A 13,030-nucleotide genomic window follows, 5' to 3' on the forward strand; every position below is an offset into this window, starting at 1 on the left:
AACAGGAAGTGGTGTTATGACAAAATCAGTTTATTTATATCTCAGTCATATGCTCCAATCTTTCTGCAAAATGCTTACTGTTTACTTTAACTGTAAAAAAAGGGAGTCTTTGATTCATGTTTTGAAGGCATGAAATGAATGAAAAGAATTAAGGCTATATGTATTATTTCTTTTATTTCACAGTTAAATTATTATTATGTATGTAATTGTATGTATTATTATGTATGTTTTTTTTTGTTTGTTTTTTATGTCAAAAGCACATTGTTCCTACATGAACTGACTACCTCTTTGCACTTCAATAAAAATATTATGACTATGATATTTGGCATATTTGTTGGGGGTTATTTTTCCTGTAAAGATATTAAGATATATATCGTATATCTATACCCAGCCCTAGTATGAACTGCACAAGAAATAAACACAAATATTTAATGTCAGTTGTGGTCTAAATATACTTTGCTCCAGGATCTTTCTCTGTTTCACAGAGGTGCATCTTTCCAGGAGCACATTGAGGTATTAAATAGGTTTCCCAGCCAAACACAAGACAAATTATTATCGATTAGGAAGCGAAACCAGATATCACCTCAGCAGGGAACCCGCCGGCATCAGAGCACAATGCCTATTTGATCACACTGACAGTGTCAATAAAGTGTGTTTAATCAGGACTCCGGCTGGGAAGCTCAGCTCAAACAAAGAGCGGATTAACTGTCCCACCACCTGCCTGTATAAGGGCAAGAAATACAATTAACCAAAGACGATGTCTCTATGATTGCAGTGTTGTGACAGTTACTGTACAAATGTGTACAAAGCTTAACCAAGTGCTATCTGCACTGGAATAACACTTTAAACACTGCTTAAATTAAAGCTTTATAGCACTAACACACCTCTTTTCTATGGATATTAGGTTTATTATTAGAGATAAAATATTACAATTGTGGTCTATACAGACATGACGATACTTTTTTTTCTTCTTTTTTTTTCTTCCTTTTAACCAACTAATGTCTTTAAATGGCCTACAATTTGACATTGTCAAAAAAAACAAAAAAAATACAAAACATGGTACAACTTTATTTTACAGTGTCATTGTTGCACATTTTGCATAGTTACTACAGTAATAACTATACAATTTGCATAATTACATGCAAGTTACCCTAATCCTAAAACCCTATAGTAAGTAGATGTAGTTAATTGATATTATTCAGTACTTAAATGTATAATTACACTGTAACGGTTAATGTAGCATTTTTTATTAGAGCAAATGTATTAATAGAATTAGTTAAAAGATTTAACAAATTGTGAATGTTGAGGATATTCTACATTTAAAACTAGGAGAAATGAACATGCTTTTAAATATATAGAGAAAAAAGTATCCAATAGCTGCCAATAACTGATATGGTACTACTTATTTTAGTGCTACATTTTTGTAACTTATAGCTTTATAGCATTTTGTTTAAAAATGTTCATACAGTTTCTAACCATCATGGCTACAGTAATTCATTAAATTAGGTGTTACTGTTATCAGATTTGAATATTTCATATCAAGTGCAAAAAAAGGCATGAGATGAGTGTACTTAGAAAGGACTCTGTCCTTTGCCTCCCTGTACTGGCCAGTGGATAGATCGGAGTTTTGCATGCCCCGACATGCCTATCGCCTCTATCACCTCTTTGGAAAGTTTAGGCCTAAACCTGCATCAACTTGCAAGCTCTTGTTCATTATCTCAAGGAGCCAACAGGACGATGACGAAAGGATTCCGCCAACGCACTTCAGGAATCCGTGGCCTAATAATCCAGAACTTGAAGCTCAAATGTCAGTTTCTCTTTCTAACTGATGAGAAAAACCACATTTGGAGTCTCTAGGCTTAAGGGGGGGGTTGTTCTGACATGTTTTATAATTAAAGAGGTTAAGCCATGTTTTCGACAGCAGTATTAAGGTGCCTTACAGCGACAGATAATAAAATCAATAGAATATGATGCAGGTCAGTCCTGCTCACACCGGGGCGGTTTATCATATGGCAAATGCATGCATGTTAGAAACACAAACACTATTTACACGCCATTTGTCGGTTTAGAGGTCACCTGTAACCAGAATCAATGCTTGAAAAGCAGCTCTGCTAATTGTACAAGCCTGTTTCACACCAACACAAATGTCAGGCCTGGAAATTTGGGCTGACTTTCGCATTCAGCAGACATCTTGATTGAAGAAGCAAATTTACTCTCTGACAGTAGGTGGAGCTTGATGAAAGTCATGTGACATCCTGAGTGCCTCAATGCGATCTCGGGTGAATGTCAAGTCAAACTTTATGTCTGCTCTGACAGTTTCAAATACTTGTATGTGAACTGTATGTAAGAAATGTATTTCAATTAATCATAAAATGGTCCTGATAGGTCACTAGACATTAAAGGACAACTCCGGTGAGAAATGAACCTAGGGGTAATTAACAGATGGTTACCGAGTAGATCGTTCTCTGGGATGCGTTTTCATGAAAATCTAATGTAAAGAGTTTTATCTCTAAAAACAGATTAGCTTATAACGCTTGTCTATGAGGCACAGGGTAGACACAGGGTAGTGAACTTAAATCGCTAGTTAATACCACTAACAAGGCTCAAAATAGCCTCACACTAACACGGTAGCATAATGAGGGTCCCTACATGCAAACCGAAGCATTGAGAACTTTGTAAGAGTACAAACAGTTTAATAAGAAGATACTTTATAAACATAGTGCATTTCGCGTTCACGGACAGGCGCCATCTTGGAAAAGAGTCTCAACGAATCGATCCACGAGCGCTATTCTACGTGAGCTGGTCGATAGGAATTAAGTTTGCGTAATGTAATAACATGGACATTTTTATTTTTATTTATTTATTTTCTCTGTCGCGTTCAGTGTTTTCTTCCGGAAACAACGGACCATATGAGATTCCAAGTCACAGTTCATCACTTAGCAGAGATCTCGTCGCTCGACGAGTCGAGACTGTTTTCCAAGATGGCACCTGTCCGTGAACGGACTTTATAAAGTATCTTCTTATTAAACTGTTTGTACACTTACTAAGTTCTCAATGTTTCGGTTTGCATGTAGGGACCCTCATTATGCTACTGTGTTAGTGTGAGGCTATTTTGAGCCTTGTTAGTGGTATTAACTAGCGATTTACTTTCACTACCCGGTGCCCCATAGACTAGTGTTATAAGCTAATCTGTTTTTAGAAATAAAACTCTTTACATTCTATATTCATGAAAACGCATCCCAGAGAACGATCTACCTTGCAACCATCTTTTAATTACACCTAGGTTCATTTCTCACCGCAGTTGTCCTTTAAGAAATCATATTCATTTCAAATACTTATATCAAATACTTATATGTTGTTGCAGCCCTCAAATGATTGAGTTGATGTTGACATGTTGTGTTTTGGCCTTAAGCTCCGCCCTCCACCTATCGACCAATCACGAAGTCAGTAGTGTTTTGGCATTCGGGTTGCCAGCTCTGCTCTAGTTACCACAGCTGCAGCTACAGATGTTCCTGCAGCCTATCTGGCAACCTCGAGTCAGGGGGGAGAGGGAGAGGGGATCCACCGCTCTACAGTCATTTGAAAGTAATTGTAGTACCAGTTTTGGCCACAATTTTACTTACACTTTCTTTAAATGAAACCAACGAAAATGAGACATTTTGTCCTGGCAATAAGCTATAAAAACTTTAGATTATGATAATGTGCCTGGCTACAATTCATTTTATTTTGAGGGTAAATAAAGTTATATCAGCTATCCAAAAATGTGCTGAACAGCAACATCTCTACACATGAGAAATATCACTGTTTTTCAAGACACTGAATCTTTGTTTTGTACTTTGGATTGTGAATTAGTGAGCAGAGTTAAACAGGCACTTACCCACAGCAGGTGCATCATACTCATCTCCCAGCAAGATCTCAGGGGCAGAATAAGCCAGCGAGCCACAGCTGGTGGTCAGCTTCTTTCCCGGCTGAAACTTATTACTGAAGCCAAAGTCCGTGAGCTTGACCAGGCCCTGTTTCTCAAAGAACACCACATTCTCTGGCTTCAGGTCACGGTGAACCACATGCAACCGGTGACAGTACGAGATGGCGTGCACTATCTGGGCGAAATATTTCTTTGCCAGCTCCTCATTCAATCCCTCCTCGTGCTTCATGATGTAATCAAACATGTCACCGCCATCGCCGAGCTCCAAGATCAGGTAGAGCTTGGTCTGTGTGTCGATGACCTCGTAGAGCCGAACGATGTTGGGATGCTGGACTAGTTTCATACAGCGGACCTCCTGGAAGAGGTGACCGGTCGCGACCGTGTCAAGCTTGGTCTTGTCGATTACCTTGACTGCCACTTTTTCGCCGGTGAAGACGTGACGCGCCAGTTTGACCACGGCGAAATGGCCGCGGCCGAGTGTCTTGTCCAGGTCATACAGCCCAGCGATCTTTCCGTCGTACCCGCGCTTGATTCCAGCCATGATTGCTGGTCCTCCGGTGGGCTGGAGGGGGGTGTGGCCCCTGGGGGAGGGGCGGGGCTTAAACCGGAGGGTAAATCCAGCTCACTTTAGCACATTGGCTGGTAACGGCAATGCCATGATGGTAGGTTCCTGTTAATCAGAGATATACCAGTACAAAAATTAGTCATACGAATGTAAACAGTCAAAAATTGATAAAAGTCACAATTATCATTTTATAATGTTTGTAATCTTGCATGTTGATGTCACATTAAAGACCTTAAAGCTCTATGGGGGCCAATGGCTTTCCGAAGGCCATTACATTAACCAATTTTACCCATGGGTAACCAAATTTACTGAAGGTTTTACCATCTATAAATATCGTGGTGAACGTTTTTTTTCATCTAAAGACATCTAAAAATATAGTTTTATATACTCCTTTTTAATATGTAGACAGTTAAAGGTAGCTGCTCAAGGCACTTTACAAGAGAGGGCAAAAAACTGATAAAATAAAGAAAAAGACAAGATTTAAATTTATAGAAACATCAATACAGATCAAAAACAGAAATTATTAATAATGGAATAGAATACAACATTAAAAGTCAAGTCAAGGCTTTTCTAAAATGATATGTTATGTAAGGAATGTAGTCTACTAGTCATGCTTGTTAAACTGTGTAAAGGTCAAAAATATACAGTTTGTCCAATCAGAATCGATCATTTCAAAGAGAATAATAAACTAACTTAGCTTTAGGACTAGAGTCGATCTTAACTCTTTATTCTAGTTTCAAAAAATAAAGACTTCACATGTTTATATGATCCAACAGCAGATTTTACTGAAAATTGGAGTAATCCCATCATGCAAAGCTACAGAGTGGATCCATTGCCACAGGCCTTCGACATGGACCATCATAGATTTGTATTGATTTCCTCTCGTTAGAGAAAAAATAAAAGCCACATGTCTGGCAAGTAAGCTGGTGCTCCAGAAGAGGGGCTGCCTCCTAAAAGCGCTGATTCAATTTTAGTGGCATTAACCTCAGGCCAGTGCCGGAGATGACTGCCATGTGAGTGGCCATGACTTTCACATGTTCACAGCATCCTATATATTCTCCTTATCTCCAAAAGTCATGTCACTCATCAAGAAGAAATGAATGGAGGGTGCTAAAACACATACATAAAAGTAACATAATTAGCACTATATTTTCTATTTTCTGAAGGAAATTTGAGTGGTGATTTACTGTGCAAAACTTGATGCTATTAATTGTCGATAATAATTTAATCAATAAAACTTATCAATGGTCAAAATAAATCAAATGATCACAGACAGAAGTACTGTGATAATTTAAAGTTCAGATGTTAACAATGATATCTAGGTAGGGTCGACATGGCCAAAAATACACTGCCCAACCCACAAAAAAAGTAGTTTGGACTTTGGCAAATTCAAATTCAGAGCGAGCTAGCGTTTTGCATGGAAAACGGACATATTTCACAAAGCAGACTCTTTTAAGACCGAGAAAATTGTAAAGATGTGTTCTTTTCATCTCATGCTGCAGAAGTAGATGAGGTTCAGGTAAAACGCTGCATCACCGCTGCATGAGGGATAATATGAGCCGTAAATCTCCCGCTGACACGCGCACACTTTATTTAACATCACAACTGATGTAACATTTGAAAAACTCCCGAGTCAGATATATTATACGGACATTATTATTTTTGACGTCACTACAAAGAAATAACCAGGTTTATTAATAGTCATATAAACGCGGTTTACTTGCGTTGTCAGTTTACTGGTTTGCATGTAAACGGGGAAAACTGATTTCAATAAGCTGATTTTTTGGAGTAATCAGCTTACTGGTGTGCATGTAAACGCACCCAATGATAGGATCATTATTATATGTTTGGCAACAGTTCTTTCAACCCTAATTGATGGAGTGTATTTTTTCATTTCTTAAACAACCATGTAGGCCACATCATGGTCATATTCCAGGATGACAATGTCAAGATTAATCAGGCTCAAATGGTCACGTTATATACAAAAATCGATGCACATCTTAATTTAAATGCAAGAGTCAAGCACTCTGTCAAGTCTCCTCTAGCACATCCCAAAGCCTTAAAATGAATCTGGACTCAGAGTAGCCAATTCATGTGTATTCATGTTTAAAGGTAGATTTTTGCTCCTAATAAAAGTTGTAGAAACCAGACCATTAATTGTGTTTTTAAACTGCTCTTTATTGTCAGATCAAGACAAGAAGTTCACGTTTTTACATTTTTTACATTAAAAAAATTCTCATTAAAATACATATCAATAGGAAAATGTATTTCTTTATTTCTGGATGATCTAACGGGTGATATTGCATGAAATTATTTTATGTTCTACAGAAGAATGAAAGACCAAGTTTTGCAACATCTGGGTGATTAAATAATAGCGCTGTCATGATACTGGAATTTCGAACTTTGAAAAATATTGATTTTCGATATATGCCATATATCCTGCCATTAGGGCTGTGTTGGAGAAAAAAAATAAAAAATTCTATTCACCAATTCTGAATCGATTTTCATATTAATTTCTAAAGATCAATCCGTAACTCAGAGGATCGATTCAATAATAGGCCTACATTTTCCCTGTGAATTTTAATTTGCCGCATCATTGAATTCACGCATGCGCGAGAGTTGGAAGGACATTAAAACAACGAACATGGCAGCTTTGAAAACTCCAGAACCGCCACGGACAGAGAATACTGGAGTAGGTAAACAAACTCAAGCCGAAGCTCTCGTCACTATACCGCAGCGGCCGTGCTGAAGAAGCGCCGTGGACAGACCGAGTTTTCCACTCACTCTTCCTCCTCTCTCGTTACCGCGGCGGACAGAGAATACTACAGTAAGGTAGACGAGAGAACTCGGGCTGCTGGATACGTCGAGAACGCGGCTTACATCACAGCCGTTCTCACTGCAGTGCGTGCTTACTGCCAAGGAAGTTGTAATGGCTGGCTTGTCATGACAGCACGTGCCCTCTCCACAGCGCACAGTTGTTCTTTACAACCATTAATACTCCATTAATTTGCAGGTGAATGTCTATAATAACAGTATCAATATGTTGCATAACCACAGTCCTGTAATATTCAGGTAACAGCTAGAAAAAATGCTTTCTTTAAAAACACTTATCTAAATTTCAAAGATCGGATCGGATCAGATCGGATCGAATGATAATCGATTCAAGATCTTGAGAATCGGAATCGAATCGATTCTTGAAATTTGAATCAAATTAGCAAATTGAAAACAAAAGCACAAATAAATGAAACGCAGCTTTAGGTTTTTCAGGTGGTTCTAGCAGTATATTCAGGTAAGAAATACTACAGAAATTAAAGTAATCAAATGTACAACGGATAACCCTGGACAGTCTTCATTGTAAAAATGAAATACAGATTAATGCTTACAGTTAAAATTACACAAGTTATTCAGTATTAGGGAGATATCAGGTTAAGAACAAATGCACTGATCCAATATAGCCTACTGTTGCACAAAAGTTCTCTCTCAACTATTTACGTTCCAAAACTAGCTTGTGTTCACCTGAATACTCGCAAACACCCATCTTGACATAAATTTGAATGTATTTGACCTTTTAAGCGCAGTAAGTCACTCATTTGTTGTCTGGCTATCACCAGACCAAGCTCAATTTAAAAGTGAACATTGGTCTGGCGAGTCTGCTCTGTATTTTCTACTGCACAAGAGGCGTGATCAACGAGCATAATTTAAATGACTCTGTTTGCAATTGGATAGTCCTTCAACCAATCAAACCGCAAGAGGCGTGATCAACGGGCAACGGCCCATCGCTTCTCGATCAGTCTCCATGTTAAACCGGCCAATAGCGCGCCAGGTGGATAAGCCAGTCTGTGATTGGCTCCCGCAAAAGTGTAACAGAAGCAATAGAAATTAATGTACAGGTTTTCAGACTAAGCTGAAGGGCGAAACCAAATTGTCGGCAGACCGGGCTGGGTTTACCCAGTCTAACTCATTTAGGTACTTGCAACTCAAGCTGTTTGAGAGGTGGCTTTATGAGAGCGCCACTTATGTAGTTCACACTGGTGTGAGCATGAAACCTGCCTGAATTAGTAAAATTATGTGCAATACAAGCACTGTTCAACTGGAGTGAATGAGACGAGTGAGTGAGAAAAGTGTGTCACTTCTTCATTGGTGAGCATCTGTCAGTGTATTGAAGGTTTAATGGAACCATTTCAAATATTTCAGTTTCGATACATATCAAAGTATTTTGACAACACAAATAAATGACAGATTTTTACTTTTGGGTGACCTACACCTTTAATAAAGTACCTACAGTTATAAATATTAGAAGCAGCAGCATATTTGCCTTAGCAAACACTATAAATTAGACTGCAAAATCCATTAAATTTACATAATGGTTTCATAGTACACGAATAATAGCTTGGTTCATTAACAATGAACACTACAGGCCACTACACCATCTTTTGTTCAACCAAAGAAAATGTCCTTCTCCTTTCATAAAACAGAGCTTGTTGTGTGGTGTAAGAGGAGCAGTTGTTCAAGGATTCTGATTATTGTTCCCCTGCACTAGTGATTATGTTTTCATCATAAACAGCTGATATCAATCCCAAAACCCACATTGATTGAAGTGATGAAAATTATAAGGATAATATTAGTATGCATATATCAAATCTGGACTTCTTCCAAACAAGGCGGCCCAGATGATCCAAATCGTTTTGTACACAACAAAAGTGGGAGATTACCACAAATAGCATTTCAGACTTCAGCTTGCCTATTGAACAGCCTACAGCAAAGCTTAAATAAATCAAATCCTGATGTAATGCCTAATACTGGCCAGCTACCAATTACCATGCAGTCGTAATGGATTCAAATGACCCCAGCCGAACATTCAACCTCTTCCTTGAACGTTCCAATGTAAAATACTAAAATCAGAATACATTTACGGTCCTTTCACAATTACACAGCAACAGCTCCACCTTTTTGGAGAATTCCTGATTTGCAAGCATATCAGCCAACAATCTGTCGGTGAATGACTGATCATTGGCAGGAATGTAACTGTTGTGTAATATTGCACAGTCTCTCGCTCTTATTGCACAGGTGAGATCAAAGTTAACCCTGTAAAGCCTGACAAATGAAATAATAGTCAAATATATATATATATATATATATATATATATATATATATATATATATATATATATATATATATATATATATATATATATATATATATATATATATATATATATATATATACACACAGACATTTTTTTTTATTTTTTTTAGGTTTATTACACCTTTAAACAAAATCTGGTTTACCGTTTGTATCAAATTTGATACATCAGGCTTTTAGTTTTATGTCCCATTTATTATGATATTGAGAATATGGAGATTATATGTGAGGGGGAAAAACAGCTCAGTTTTATTCAGAGGCAAAAATATGCAATTTTTTTATAGCAGACTGTATAGTACAGCAGAGTGCTTACACAAAATGCATACAGATATCAGTTGTCACTCACTATGAACCATTCCTCCGAAAAACAAAAACGCATTTGATACTTTAAGACATAGACAATTCAACATTTAAACAAATTTACATTAAATAAAAAGTGTATATATAAAATCTAGGGCTGTAACTATATACCCTAAAATCATTATTCGATACATACCTCACAATACAATATTATTGCAATACTAGAATACAAATGGTAAAATGTTTAATGGTGAGATTTTTTTTTTTTTTACTGTGGATTAAAATGATACATTTGGTAGTACATTGGGGTGGGGGGGGGTAATGCATGACACCAACAGAATATAAATATCTATGACTCTGAAGCTGAAAATACAAAATTATTTTAGTTTTATCCAAATATGCTTACACTCTATCACTGACTAGATATATTTAAAATAATGTTGGCCACTTTTTACAGTTAACAAAACATTTCACATTATCAGGAACCACAAATGTTCCTACACTTAATTACACTATATTTAACAACATTATAGTTATGTAGTACTGACACTAAAAACCTAAAAAATAAAATAAAATAAAAATCATAATATAATATTTATTTTGGGTGAACAGTACACAATACAGGTTGTCACTATCCATGCTACATATTGTTGCGTTTTTTTATTAAGTGACACTATATATTGTTACACACCTAGTATAATCAATTAAATTTAGGTTACTTCAGTCAATGTTCTTTCCAATATAAAAGTTATTCTGACTTTAAAAATGAGCAGAAAGACACGTGCACCACGACTGGAATAGGCCTTTTACGAACTGAAGAAGTGTGAACTATCAATCAGGCGACAGAAGGCATGAACAAGATTGTGTAAAACAGGTTTTTCAGCAGTTCTTATCATGCTGATAATTTAGAGGCCTTGCATGTCAAATATTATACAGTAGGCTTTATGGTCTACGGTCTAAGTCATGTACGTTGGCCATTATTAACCTCAATTATGGTTATTTCTTACATTTTAGCATCACATTCAAACCACAAATTATATTTAAAAAAAAATAGAATAAAAAAATAAAAAGTTCCAAATCAACACAACAATATGGCGAGGAGTTGCATGCTCAGTTTAACTTCAGGTTGCATAACATGATTACAGTACACTAAGCTGAAGGAACATGCTCCACACCTTACACATTCCTGCGTGACATGAGACATATTGATCAGAGTACAGCAGTGAACTGAACCTGATCTTCTGAAATCTTACATGCCTCTACAATTGAGTATGAAGAATTAAAATTCTGAGGGATGACTTTAAAGCTTCAAGTCGCCCAAAGCATTGTTAAACCCAGTAAATGTAAGTGCTTATGTTCACAAAGCTATCAGACAAAAGGACAATTGCAATAAAAATAAATAAATTTGACAAGCAGCAATGGACCAGTAATGCAATCACAATAAAAGGATACACAGTCTATAATACTGAAAGCATCAGACCACACACTCACATAAGAAGCATGCAAAACCACATCCATCTTCTTGACACGATCCTTTATAAAACAGACTAGTTAAAGTCCATCATTATTAAACATTCTTCTAGCATCAATGCTAGCAAAACCACATGTGCAAAGAGAGCATCCAGGTCTGCTGATGATAGTGGACACACCATTTGAAAGCAGACCTGATATGCCCATGCATGTCAGGCCTGATCTGGCCCATAAGCTCCTTATGAACTCCATACATCCATAGAGAGGAAGAGGATATAAATAATAGCTAACTGGCTACAAGCCTCCAACACAGCCCGTGATAATCGGATACACTGAAACAAGGCCGATCCAGCATCATGTGCCCCCATAGAGCATGCACTCAGCTGTCAAATCACATCCAGATTAATGGATGTTGTTTAACGCACGTTTATTGTGTCTTAAACAGATGCTAACCGGCTAACAGTGTTAGCATTTTAACGCACTATCACACAAAGCTTTGACTTACCGCTCGCTCTGGCGAACATTAAAACCACTTAAAACTCCTAAATGTCCCGGCGGCTGCAGATCCGAAGACGGAATGAAGCCCGGCTGAGTGTGAGTCCAGCCCCGTGAGTGTGTGTGTGAGTGTGTGTGTGTGTGTGAGGTTAGTACTGCTGATCAGTGTGTGTGAATGCGAAAGGCTGCTGGTGGAAGTGCGACTCTCAGCGCTTCTCGCTCTCCGCCCTGAACCATGGAACTGCACGGAAACATTGAATGAGCCGTATTGTAGATGCCTGCACTGAAAAATACCAACAACAGAGGGCGCTCTGTGGCCGTGACTCTTTAGCGTTGGTGTCGATTGCATAGACATCATGACGCCCAATCTACTGCTTATAATGTCTATGGTAGATTGCACACGATTTTCAAATTCGTTCATAATGATGGAGCTTAATTCAGTCTTCTAAATTATATTGAAAATTGGTCTAACAAATACAATATACTACGTTTAATTATCTATTTCTTCATGAAGGCTGAATAAAATAATCTTTATGCGAACAAACACCGCGACTGTCAAGGACGTAAACAATAACAAACGCGTTGGAGTGCTACTGCACATGTCTGGGTCCAAGCATTTCCGGTGGCGCCATGTTTAAATCACAGATCTGTCAAAAAATATGTTTATGGTCTATCTATGGTAGAAAAAGGTAGGCTTGGCTACCTTTAGTCTAGTTAATTAATGGAAATAAACGATGATGGTGGATAACCGGGCCCTTTAAATAAGACTTTGATGCGGAAACTTTTCACACAGAACATTAAATGTTTAACGTTACCTGACCTATCTTAACCACACGACTCATTTTATGTGGTTGATACTGCCTGCTGAAAAAGTTGCTTACACATAACGATATGGACGACATTTTTGTGTTTGATGAAGCTGAACCAAAATCTATGTCAAAATCATGGGTCGTCGTTACATGATTGATCGGTCATGAAGAGGTAAATAATCCCAAAAGTGCCTGAAATACTAAGTAATTACACTATTTGCGATAGTAACTTACATTGCTAACTGCTAGTAAACTAATTGCTGTGTGCCAGTATTACTTATTTCATACGTTTCATTGACTTTTCCAAGCCAGTCAGAAAAAGC

General features: G+C 37.4%; 1 protein-coding gene across 2 annotated transcripts in view; it reads right to left on the bottom strand.

The window, feature by feature from the left end:
- snrka (SNF related kinase a) overlaps window positions 1–13,030 on the bottom strand; it is a 77,440-nt gene that overhangs the window by 64,026 nt on the left and 384 nt on the right. Inside the window, exons 1-2 of one of the 2 annotated variants that reach the window (XM_067449207.1) lie at window positions 11,909–12,146; window positions 3,878–4,595 (exon numbers count right to left, since the gene is read on the bottom strand). In XM_067449207.1, coding sequence (XP_067305308.1) covers window positions 3,878–4,466 — 589 coding nt within the window. In that variant the 5' untranslated portion in view covers window positions 4,467–4,595; window positions 11,909–12,146. Of the gene's footprint in view, window positions 1–3,877; window positions 4,596–11,908; window positions 12,147–13,030 lie in introns of those variants that run through there. The other variant, XM_067449208.1, reaches the window with a different exon arrangement.

The sequence above is a fragment of the Pseudorasbora parva genome, chromosome 7 (assembly GCF_024679245.1).
Source record: "Pseudorasbora parva isolate DD20220531a chromosome 7, ASM2467924v1, whole genome shotgun sequence".
NCBI classification, from domain to species: domain Eukaryota; kingdom Metazoa; phylum Chordata; class Actinopteri; order Cypriniformes; family Gobionidae; genus Pseudorasbora; species Pseudorasbora parva.